Genomic DNA, 13,212 nt, shown 5'->3' with positions numbered 1-13,212 from the left:
AGTCTATAGTGAAGTGTTTTAAATTTACAAAAAGTGAAAAGTTTCTAAAATATTAAAATACAAAAGATAAAATTAGGATTTGAAGCTTTTTAGATGAGATAAAAATCATACTCACGTAATTTGGATTATGCAAATCCTTCAAGTTTTCCTGTGAGATCCCCATGTTACTGTTAATAATAAGTGAAAAGTCCTCATTGGCTTATGTTTTGGTAATAAGAAGTATTATAAAGGGGGCTTAACCATGCAACATTTTCTAGAAAATCCTCTAGTCCCCAATATAGGTTGCAATCTTTAACTAGCAATATGTCTATTCCACCAGGCAGTTGTGTGTTAACTTACTTGTTCTTTAGTCAACAACCTAAAGTCCTAGATTATAAGGGATTTTAATTTTCTAATAGACCATATTAGAATTAAACGAAGAGTAGAAGGTTAACACACCAACTTAAATCAAACAAAAAAGCACAAAATTGTATAGGGAAAACACATGGATAATACATTTGATTCATCGTATGCTTTAATCACATGAGTCTAAATAGAACTTAACTACTACTCATGATAGAAGAAAACACCAACTTTTCATTAAATTTAGGAAAATAAATAATGCAAACACGTACAAAAACTCAAACTTTAGTTGATATCACCTCGAAGTACATTGTGATCCTCTCATTATAATGAATTCTCTCCGTCAATTTCCTACTTACAAGCACTCAAGACTCTCCCTCTCCGACTCTCCAAAACGCTCAAAAGAAAAAACCTAGAAGCTCTCTCCCAAGAGAAGCTAAGGAAAAACCCCAAGGCACAACGCAAGTCTCTCTAAATACAAGTAGAAGCAGCCTACAATAGCTCAAGAGTGTTTCTTCACATCTAAGATTGTCATATTTTTGCTAAGGCTCCAAAATCTGCATTCATACATTCCAAATTTGATTTTCTGTATGACGGTGTGGGTGTGCCATCCTCTTTGGTTTGTTATGTAGATGCACCACAGATTGTCATGGATGTGTACATATGCACTGCTCCTAGCATGAGGATGTCTTGGCTAATAGCTCTAAACATTATCCATGACTGAGAGGGGGGCATAGGTGCGACGCTAGTCCCTTAGTCATTTCTCCTTCTTTAGCTTCCTGAAGCAGGTTCAACACATGCTTTGCATAAAGCACAACAAAAAACACACTTTATAAGCATAAAATCATTGTAATCATGCAATAAAGTATAGAATTAAACTTGAAAAACATCACATATTTTGCTTTGCATAAAGCATTATTGAGTTTAGTTTAAACAACTCAATACATAAGTATCTAATGTTAAGTTGGTTTTTCTCAAAAGCCAATCCAAATGTAGTTGGTATTGTTTAATTTAATTCATTAGATCACTTGCCAATATTTGGCTCTAGTCATACCTGTGAAGTAGAAAAATGGACGTGACATTTTTATGTTGATTACTATGCTCTAAATCATAGCAACACCCACATAGATTTTCAATTTTAATAATCAATAAAATATTTAATTCACAACAAAGATCCACTATTCTCCTCAAATATGATCTTTGCATCGACTATCATCAAGCATATGTAACAAAATAAAACATCCCTGTTATTAGAGCTCCTCTTACCTCCATGTTATAAGAGAATAATTTTTGATGTTTAGACCACACAAAATAAGCTTTTCAACCTTGAAGTAATTTCTCACAAATCCATCAATATTCAACAGGCTCAACTTTATAATGCAAAAAGTTTGTTCAAGTGTTCACAAAATTTTGAATAATATCTTCTCTACTATGTTATGCTTAACCCCAACCATTAAGCATAAATCATGTCATAGGAAAAATTTTTCTATAATACTTCTATTCACTCATTAATAAGCATGACACTATTCTAAGTTCAACAATTTGAATCATACAATGATAACAATCCACCATTGAGAGCAATTACAGATGTCAAACAACACAATTATTTACTTTATAACCTATGTGAAAATCTACAGCAAGCTCAACAACATATGAAGCAAGTGGACAAACTTTGTTGCACAACTCCCTCACCCACAATTGACTTGAGCATCGACTCCTCGCTCAATTTTAGGACTACTACGCAGAAGAGGGACGTTGATAGGTGTAGCCTAGTTAATAAACAAAGCGCGTGTTTTCTATTTTTATGAGCACGACAATATAGATGCAATCATACAATTGTTTAAAGAGGATAGTTAACCTTTATGCAGATTCTTGCCACTTGGCACATTGTGATGAAAGAAGCAATTTAATAATCATGATAAAGGTAGGATATATTGGAAAAATCTTGTTTTTCTAAGTTTTATAGAAAAATACAACAAGCTCCTTCTCCTCCAAGCTTTCATTCTTCTTTATTTTTAATTCTCAAACATTATTATTCTCCCTTTAATTTATCATGGAGTTGCCAACAAATTCCTTGAATTGCTGCCATTCATATCAAGATGCTACACTACATTGCCCAATCCATGGCACAAAATAAGACTTCACTTCTTGTTTGCATGTTTATAAAATGCCAACATATTAACAAAAACTATCATTTCATGCTAATAATAACCATTAATATCAATGTTAATAATGATTATGACATTTTAGGATGTCACCACATAAGTTACCAACTTTTTTTTGGGTTACAAGTTGGTAATTGTAGAATTACTCCCAAAAAAAAAAAGAAAGAAAAAAAACCATTTATAAAATACACAACATTTGGATATTCATAAAGAATATCAAATATGTTAGCTCTTAACCAGGATTGTAAAAAATGCTCTTTGTTTTTGAATAACTCATGTTTGGCTTGTTAAAGTAGCTCATGTTTGAATCATTCATTAAGTGACTGAGTAGAACATAACCAAAATTTTTAAGCTTGAATGACCAATTATTTTCTTATTTAAGCTGGATTACATCAGATGTCGGCTTTAAGTCCATATCTTTTTTTCTTCTTTAGTTATGGATGCTCTTACCAGAAATTTACAGGAGGATGTACCTTGGTGTATGTTTTTCGCTAATGATATTCTTCTTGTGGATAAGACTAGAGAAAGAGTTTTAAAAACTTGAATGATGGAGGTTAACTTTAAGAGTCTAAAGTCCTTCATTTGTGTGGATCTAAAATTAAATATATGGAATGCAATTTTAGTAGTGGTATACTAATGGCGAAGTTGTAAAAATCTGTGATCAAATTGTTAAAAAGAGAGACCGTCTTAGACATATTAGGCCTATTGTTCAAAATGATGGTGATATAGATGGGGATGCCATTAGTACAATCCAAGTTGGATGGTTGATGTGGAGGAATGCATTAGGCCTGTGGTGTGATAAAAAAGTGCTACTTAGGCTTGAAAGAAAATTTTATAAAATGATGGTGAGACATGCAAATGCTTTATGATGTAGAATGATGGTCTATAAAAGAGAAACATAAAACTAAAGTAAATGTTGCGAAGATGAGAATACTTAGATGGATAAGTGATTTTACTCCTAAAGACAATGCAAAACAAATCTCCGTGAAAGGGTTGGTGCTGTTCCAATGGCAGACAAGATTAGAGTCACCTTTGATGATCTTGTTAGAAGAATAGATGTTTTAGATTCAACTTATGTTAATAAAGGTAGAGGTAGACCTAAAAAGATTTAGGCATGTTGTATAAAAAATGATCTTAATTTATTGAAATTAAATGAAAATATGACAATCAAAGATAAATGATTATGTAGTCAACCTCACTAAGTGAGATAAAACTTGTTTGTTGTTGTTGAAGTATAAACAAACCGAACATTATCGAACGATTTGAACAAGAACATCACTTGTTCGATCGTGTTTGGCTTATTTTAACTCGAAATGAGAAAATTATATATATTATTTATATAATAATATATTATATATATTTATATCCAAATTTAAATCACCACATCTCATGTGGTCGCGTGAATTTGTGTCTTTTATTACATGGAAATAGTCCAGTTTGAATCCAACACTACAGTAACAACAACAATAAGCCTTTATCCCACTAAGTGGGGTCGGCTAAATAAATCATTCTTCTCCATAGTGTCCAATTTTCATTTAAAGGAGCTAATTTCAAGCCGAATATAAGCTAAACACAAACAATAACATATAAATCGAGCTCGAACACAAACACATTGTTAACGGGCAATTTTGAATACGGGCCAATTTTAAGCAATATTAATTACGAATGACTGTTTCAAACCCTACTCTTAATCATAAAAACAATATAAGAACTTATAAAGCATATTATTCTTCCAATTATTACTCTTTGATTCAAACTTTCATGAAAATTACGAATGAGCGTTTGAAACCCTACTCTTAATCATAAAAACAATATAAGAACTTATAAAGCATATTATTTCTCTTTGATTCAAACTTTCATGAAAAAGTTGACAAAGAAACACCCCCTATATGTAAACCTATTCCAAAAATAAGTTAACACCAGCCCTTATTTCTTTTTTTTTTTTTAAAGGAGGGCCAACCCAAAATCCCTTATTCATCACAACTACCAAACATAAAAATTTGTCTCAATCCCATCTCTCTCCCATAAAGAAACAAACCTCAATAGCCTACCTTCACAGCCTCAGTTGTTAGCCCAAAACCGAATGGATACAAAGGATCATAATGAGCATCACCAACGTTCATTGGTAGCTGGTCAACAGACCTGAACCACGTCCTTGGAAGAGTTCCGGTGAATCCATAGTCCCCAAATAGCACGTCGGTCATCCCACGGCCTTCCGTGCCAGGCAGCCAGGCCGCCACGAGCGCATCGATGATATGGATGTATGGCTCAATGACAACAGGCCTGCCAGATATTAAAACCACCACACACTTGACATGCTCACACACATTCTTGATTGTATGTGGTCCGGGCTCGGCGATGGTGAGGTTCAAGCTGTCGCCAAAAGTCTCTGCGTAATTATGCTCGCCAACAGCAACAATGGCATAAGAGAATTCGTTGCTTCGGACAAAATCCGCATCAGGGTTCTCCGAATAGACAACTTCTGTGCCGGGTTCAACCGTCGCTTTTACGGCGTCAAGCAATGTGGTTCCTGTTTCAATGGAGAAAAAAGATTAATGAAATCCAGCAATGTTTCATAATGTGTCTCTTGTTCATTGCATAATGAAGAGGAAGATTTACATAAATATAACTTAATTCCTATGCATTTACATATTTACACTTATAAACCATGTAATTTATGCATAAAAAGGTGTATTTTTTTTTTTTTTTTTTTTTTGGTTAAAAGAGTGATATATGATATGAAAGATTTGGGTGATACAAATGCAAAAAAGCAAACTTAAAGTGTTAGATATGTAAATACATAAGAATTGGATGGCTATGTAAATGCCCCTTTATAATTTTCAGTGTACTCCAATCTGATAATGAAAAGGAAGACTCACATGCATACCGCTTAATTCTTATGTATTTACATATCTAACACCTAAACTTCAGTTCTTATATTTATGTCACTTTGCCTATGCATAAGAAGGTGTATTTCACTTTTTAAAAGTTCAAATGGTGGTATTATTTATGTGATATAAAGAATTTTGGTTGTTATAAAAGTAAAGGGTAGTTTGGGAGTTAGATATGTAAATACATAAAAATTGGGCGGTATGTACGTAAATGCCCCTAATGAAAAATGTGAATCATATCAAATATTATAATTTGGAGGGAGATAAAAAGAATTCACCGATTGTAAGGTTGTTCCCACTAAGTCCTTGCCACTCAATCGTCCAGCCTCCGCACTGATAGCCCAAGTTATCAGCATTGCTACCAGCTACAAGTATTTTCTTGGCCTTCTTAGAGAGTGGTATGATTGGCTCCCCATAACTTTTACCATTTTTCAGCAGAACCAGTGATTTCCTCACAGCTTCTCTGGCTAGATCCCTATGCTCCTGTTAGAAGGTTAATATCTTAGGCCAACTAAAATATTTTTTTTTCTAAAGTACAAACACTTGGAGTCATTTGCGATCAAATTTATTTATTTTGTTTTTATTTGGTTTTGTTATGTTTTAATTTGAAATAAGACATGTTTCACATATTTAGTTAAGATATAATTGTTTTAAAAACACTAAGTTGTTTGGAGTGTTCTATACATATCTCACAACTAAACTTTCATATAGACACATATAACACTTTAGCGCTTTAAATCTACGCATGAAAAGTTGTATTTCACTTCTAAAAAGTGAGAACAATGTTGTTTTTGATGTGATATTAAAGATTTGAGTGATATGTGTTTAAATATAAAAGCTTAGACGTGAGATATGTAAATATATAAGAAGTGTGTGCTATTAAAAAAACACACTAAACAGATATACTTTTAAAAATAAAATAAAAAATAAAATTGGTCTCAAACAAACTCTTAATGTTTACAGAGTATTTGAATCACTATCATCATATTTAACAAAATGAAGAAATTGCCAAACCTGCTTTCCAATCTCATCAGCCAAGCTATAATCTCCGAAGGGGTTCTCGAAGAGACCCATGGCGAACTTTACCCGAAGAATCCTCCTAACAGCGTCATCAATCCGGCTAATGGGAATTACATTTTTATGGACAAGTTCAAGGAAGCTATCGAAGTAACGAGGATAGTCATAGGGAATCATTATCTGGAACATTAACAAAGAAAAATTAGTTGAAGTAACAGAAAGGATTATCATGTAGTTGATACAGTACTCTAAAAGGGAACTCTGGTAGTGTAACAGGTTTAGGTAACTTATGAGGTAAAAAATATAATTTTGATTGGGAAAATATGATTACCATATCAATGCCTGCAAGAATCCCAGACTGGAGAGAGAATGTATAATTTTTACCAGGAGGCGTCGTAATCCTATCAACGCCTTCATAATCGGAAATTATAAAACCCTGTTCATATATATAGACACATTATTTTATCATCTAAATTCATAAGATTGAAATGTCAAAAAACTCCCTAACTGTTTATATGGGATTATTTTAGTCCTAGAGTCTGTAAAAGTGTTAACTTAGTCCCCTAACTCCTTAAACTGTGGCTAAAATAGTCTTTTGTGGAGACTTTCAGCCCACAATAAAAATGTCTAGGAATTAAATTGGCACTTTCATAGACTGTGAGACTAAAATGACCGGCTGCAAAGAGCCAGGAGATGCTTTTGACACTTTTCTCAAATTCATAATAAATTCATTGCAAAGAAGCTCAAATATTGACCCACACACTAACCCTGAAACGGAGCTTGTTTTTGAGGAAATCAGTCAACAAGTAATGGTTTGAATGCATTTTCACCCCATTCCAACTTGAATAAGAAACCATCACACTAGAGACACCTTTGATAATAGCATTGTAATAAGGAGGCATGTGGATGCTAAGAAGCCCATGGAAATTGATGATTGTGTTATTCTCATTAATGCCCATGTGAGTTCCACCATCACCAACATAATGCTTAACACAAGCAGCAACATTTTTCCTATATTTCATTAAATTGAAGTAGTGAGATGCATGAAATTTATATAAGGGGCATTTACATACATAACAAACACTTCTAATGTATTTACATGTCTAACATGTAAACTTTCATATTTATATACATAACACTCTAATATTTAATACCACATCAAAAATACCACTAATACTAACTTTTTAAAAATGAAGTACACCTTTTTATGCATAGATTCATGCCACTAGTGTTATAAATGTAATTATCAAACTTTAGGTGCGGCATGTCTGTAAATTTCCTTTTATATAATCATTGGTGTATTTATGAATAAATATATGTAATATTACTTTAGCAAAATACTTCATTAAGTACTTTATGCTCTAGAAAACAAACTAGCACGAGCAAGACAGTGGAGACTCTTACTTGCCAGCTACAAAAGGAACTCCTTTGGGAGAATTTGCTGGAACCTCTCCTTGTAAACCTGGGATAATCTCAGTCATTTCTTGAACAACCTTTGGATCTTCACTGTAGCTTTCATAACAACGACCCCATCTAGGATCTCTGCATACCTGAACAAGTTTAAAAAAAATAGAGCAAATAAAATAGGTTAATAATTAACGGCCAATAGAGGTAATGCATAGAGTCTTATGAAAAATTAAGATTTTCATTGCGTTGTAGGTACCGCAACGCATGGAGCGAAGGTGTAAGGAATGCCTGTTGCTCTAACTTCAAGAGCCGTTGCAGCGCCAATTTTTTTTACGAGAACTGGATCCCTACAAATAAAGACCAACCATTTGAAGTATGACATTAGTTTCATTATATGGTGTATGCTTTTGGTAGACTTAAAATGGCTAATTATCAGTAAATGGAATTGGAAAATCAAATTATCAATGAGTATGACAAGTTGTGTTACTAAGATATGGTCATATAGATGAGTAAAATCAATTATTATCTTGAATGTGGGTGAGTAGATGTAGAATTCCTTGAGAAGTAGAATATAATAATAAGCATAATTTATAAAAAAAAAACACTTTCATGGAATTGCAATCAAGTTATTTGGGCAACATGGATCCGGAATTGAGCAATCTATAACAATACATAAGTCACTCACAACTAAAATGAATTTGTCATATATGGGATAAATTAAAATTTACAAGCAAGAAATAGCCATATTAGAGAGAAGGCAAGAGTAGCACCTATTGAAAAATAAAACCACAAAAAATAGAATAAGTTGAATTGGTTATGAACTCATGGATAACAGAAGGGTAGATGTCACATATAGTAAAAAAAAAAGAAAAAATGCCATAAAAAACATAATATAGAAACAAATCTTGCCAAAGAATGCACACATCACACAATATGAATAAATGGAAAAGAATTCATAAAACACACACAAAGTACAAAAACCATATGTTGGAAATACTTGCAAGTGAAGGCTTGTATCGTAAATGTGGTAAAAAATAAAAGGAACAAAATAAATAAAATGACTAGCAAGATTTAGAAGATGAGTTCAAATTGTTGCCCTTAGAGGAGAGAACATTTCCAAAAATCTCAATCATAACTTCTTAGTTCTTTGTTGGGGAAGGTTTTGGGCAAGAGAGAAAGGCGGCAAAAGACGAGGAATTAGATGTGTGACATTAGTATCATTATTTGCTTTTATAATAAATATTAATTATTTAAAAATATTAACTTAACTAAATTCATATTATTTGATATTTAATTTGGTTAGGTAAAAATTTTTATTTTTAATTAATTTTTAGAATTTATTAAATAATGATTGATAAACATATTATTTTATATTACGATAATTTAATCAGTATAATTAAAATTGATAAATTTTTTTTAATAAAAACTATTAATATTAAATAAATAATATTAGACATTGATATATAAAGTTTAAACTTAATTAACCTTACTAATTAGCATTAGCTATCAGAATTATTTTATTAATTTTACTAAATATAAGCTATTTTTCAATTAATGTAATTGATAAATTATCTTGTACTAATCATAATTTAATTAATTTATTTACAATTGATATAGGCTAAATAGAAATTAACTTGATTAAATTAATATTAATTTTATGTAAATTGACTAAGTAGAAGCTATTTGATTAGCTTAGTTAATTATTAATTAATGATTGATTGATATATTAACTTATGCTAATTAATCAATAATAAAAAACTAACCAACGGTTATTTATTTTAATTAAATTAATTAATAATAAATTAATTTAGTGAAATAGTAACTAATAATTATTGAAATTCGATATACTAGAAGTAAATTAAATCAAATTAACCTTAATAATCGTATTACTAAGAATTAATACTTGAACTAATAGACTTATAATTTAAAACAAATAGACAAACAGTTCATAATTTAAATAGATTTAACCTATATCATGAAAAAAAGTTTTTAAAATTCATTAAATTTGAATTTATGATATTTCTTGAATTCTATTTGAGTTAAATTTTATTTTCTGCCAAATGTGGATTATTTGATAGTTTGCTTTAAGCAGAATTTGCAGTAAATTCTACCTGGAAAGTGCCAAAATAAATTTAATAGGTTTTTAAAAATTATTGTACCTCCATTTTGGCCTATGTTGCCCAAATACGAACATAGGGGACAAAGATGGGACACATTTATTATTAAAAGTATAAGATACAGATACACATCAGACACGTCATTATGATAAAAATTATATATATATATATATATATATTAAATAAACAAAATATTAAAAATAATACAAAAGAGAAATAGAAAATTTAATCATATTAACTTTCAAAAACTATGATGACCATAGATAATTATTTAGTTTATAACATACAAAAAGCAATCATATATTACTTGTTTTACATCAAGATTTAAGTATTCTTAATCAACTTTTCATAAAGGAAAGAGAATGACCACCAATTTCTTTGACAACGAACTCTTTGTACTTACATACCTAACACTTAAATTTTGACTTTTACATTTATGACACCTAAATCTTTCATATCATATCTAATGTACTACTAGTTTCAGTTTTAAAAACATGAAATACACATTTTCATATAATTGTAATGTGATTGATACATAAATATTGAAATTAGGTGTTAAATATGTAAATAAATAAAAATTGAGTTGTATGTAAAACTTCCTTAAATTTTATATATATAAAAAATCTTTTTAATTTTAATCGTACAAATATTTTAAGAAAATTATTTAATTCACTAATTTAGGACATGCATGTTCAACACACGTGTTATTTTTTTTCTTATTATTATTATTATTATTTAAGTTAGACACTTCTATGTCGCACCAGACTAGTGTTGGAGTTGTGTTCATATCCGATATATTTTTAACACTGCACGACTCCTTAATTAAGAGTGTTATTCATCATAAGTTTTGGCCTAAGTTCTAAATTTAATTAATCTAATAATTCATCAAGTTTGGGAAATTTAAACGAACAGAGTGCATGAATAGGTGGGAGAAAGCTGAGGCTTTTCTTCATAAGCTAGCTCCCATCACAACATCCTTATTCCTTTTTCGCCTAGGTAGCCTCAGGTAAGCAAGAAAGGGGGTTAAAAGACAATGATTCTTGTCGTAGCTTCCTCATCATTCTATCATCAAGACTATTCTAATTCCAGACTAAAAGTTTTGAGAATTTTGATATGAGAGCAAGGAGAGAGATAATGAAGGTTAGGTATTAATTTAAAATAAATAACTAATAAAAAATTATTAGCAAGTAACAAATATTAATGTCTATGATTAAATTTGATTACATTAAAATTATTACATGTAAAAAATTTGAAATACAATTAATTAAAATGGTATCTTATATTAGCTATAATTTAATAGAGTTTTAAAAAATTATTAATCAATATTATTAATAATCAATTAAAAAATTAGATATAAATATATTAATAAAAAAATAAATTAATAAAAGCTAATATTTGTGATTTAATGAACACAAAAAAAAAACTATAGTGATAGATTAACTTAATAATTTACAAATTAATAAATAATTGAAATTAATTGATAAAAAGCAATATTTGTGATTAATTTCATCATTAATAATTATCACTAAAATCCCTTTTGATCTAACGAACTTAAATACTGAAATAAATAGCCAAATAGTTCATCAAGATTTAAACGTATTTAACCGCTATCAAACAAAATAATTTTTGTTATTTAACAGCCTCATAATTTACTAAATTGAGATTTATAAAATTTAATAAATCCTAATTGCACCCAAACAGCATTTTAATGTCAAACAAATCCGCAACTAGTGTATTTAGAGCGACTCAGTCCATCCAATACTAACTCAAAAGCTTCAATTTTAGTTCAAATCACTACTTTCCAAGTACTCTTTCCTATGCGTGTTATATTTGCTTTGGTGTAAAGTCATGGTTATTTGGTTTAAGTCATAACTTGATAACGTGAACAAAAAGGTTTGTCAAATGTTGAGAAAAAAATTAAAAGTACAAGAGCATAAAAAAATGAAGATATTCATGCATATATACCACTCAATTTGTATATATTTACATATTTAACATATAAACTTCAATTTTTTTACATACATACATACCACCTTACCTAGGCATGATCGAAAAGGTGCCTTTCAATATTGAAAAGTTTAAAAAGTTGTATTTTTGATGTGATATGAATGGTTTGGGTAGCATAAATGCAAAAAAAAAAAGCAAAGTTTGGGTATTAGATGTGTAGATATATAAGAATTGAGAGGCATGTTTGTAAGATATATAGTTGCTAACCTGGTAGCTCCAAGGCCAATATTATGTGGAAAAATGGTAGCTTTATAGACTGTGCCGTGTCCATGAACTGCATCAATACCATATATAACTGGAATACCAAGTCTGGTAGAGAGAGCCGCCTTTTGTATCTCATTCACCATATCCACCCAAACACCTGCAGATGCCTTTGGAGCAGGAGCACTGCCTCCTTCACTCAATACACTACCTTCATCAATCAAAAGAAAAAAAAATAACATTAATCATTTTGTTTCCACCCCCAATCATCATCCCTTCAAACTCTCTGATTCAATTATCTTACCTATAAAGTAGTTTTTGATGGCTTCAGATGACGCATTCTTTCGCTCAATCTGAGCCATTTGCCCAATCTTCTCAGTAAGTGTCATCCTCTTCAAAAGGTCATCTATTCTAACATTCAGAGGCTGCTTCGGATCTTTATACTTGAGATATTCAGCTCCAGCAGCAGCGACCCAACAAGTTAAGAATAGCAGAAGAAATACAGATTTTAGGGTGGGGGCGTCCTCCATCTTCTTATAAAATCAAATCCTGAATCAATCAATGCGAGCCAATCATTGATCAGAAACTATTAACAAATTGAATCCCGGTAGTACCATCCATCCCTAATCTAAGAAATTAATGCGAAGAAACAAGAAAATGAAGCAATCAACACGATCCGAATCTAAATAATTTAAATGAGGCGCATAAACCTAGCAAGAGTAAAATCCGAAGAAGAAGAAGATCGAAATAGATCGAAAAATGAACCCATTGTGATTAAAAATGTTCAGAAAACAGTTCAAATCCGAAGCATTCAAATTTGAATCAAAGAACTGTTATCACGCCTATGATCTACAAACTGAGGATCTCAAACTCATAAAAAAAGAAGAATGGTGGTCTTATTTAAGCGAAATAGAAGCATAAATTAACGAGAAGGGAAGAAGAGAGATCTGACCCGATTCAGAGAATGGGGAGAGATGGGGTTTGAAGAACTGGAGTGTGAGGGGTGCGACTTTTATAGGGAGAGGGGTGGAGAGAAGACCTGAAACATTCGCCATTGTCGTGTAG

At 30.9% G+C, this 13,212-nt stretch overlaps 1 protein-coding gene across 1 annotated transcript; it reads right to left on the bottom strand.

Moving 5' to 3' along the window:
- Positions 1-4,454: 4,454 nt before the first annotated feature.
- Positions 4,455-13,201, bottom strand: LOC110028803 (beta-glucosidase BoGH3B-like). Its single transcript, XM_020730799.1, has 10 exons — positions 13,100-13,201; positions 12,452-12,696; positions 12,154-12,358; positions 8,079-8,169; positions 7,820-7,965; positions 7,183-7,426; positions 6,747-6,851; positions 6,413-6,595; positions 5,677-5,881; positions 4,455-5,037 (listed from the first exon to the last, which is right to left on the bottom strand). The coding sequence occupies exons 2-10, from the start codon at positions 12,675-12,677 to the stop codon at positions 4,547-4,549; spliced, it is 1,896 nt and encodes a 631-aa protein (XP_020586458.1). The 5' UTR covers positions 12,678-12,696; positions 13,100-13,201; the 3' UTR covers positions 4,455-4,546.
- Between the last annotated feature and the right edge of the window lie 11 nt (positions 13,202-13,212).

This window comes from Phalaenopsis equestris, unplaced genomic scaffold (genome assembly GCF_001263595.1).
Source record: "Phalaenopsis equestris unplaced genomic scaffold, ASM126359v1 Scaffold000531, whole genome shotgun sequence".
Lineage (NCBI taxonomy): Eukaryota > Viridiplantae > Streptophyta > Magnoliopsida > Asparagales > Orchidaceae > Phalaenopsis > Phalaenopsis equestris.
Note: the sequence above shows the minus strand (reverse complement) of the source record. Positions and strands in the feature narration are given on the sequence as shown.

Excerpts from the sequence above, each read along its gene's own strand:
- LOC110028803 (XM_020730799.1), bottom strand. The coding sequence starts at position 12,677 with ATGGAGGACGCCCCCACCCTAAAATCTGTATTTCTTCTGCTATTCTTA. Across the intron at positions 7,427-7,819 it reads GTTCCTTTTGTAGCTGGCAA|GAAAAATGTTGCTGCTTGTG; the intron begins GTAAGAGTCTCC and ends AATGAAATATAG. Across the intron at positions 5,882-6,412 it reads CTGATGAGATTGGAAAGCAG|GAGCATAGGGATCTAGCCAG; the intron begins GTTTGGCAATTT and ends ACCTTCTAACAG.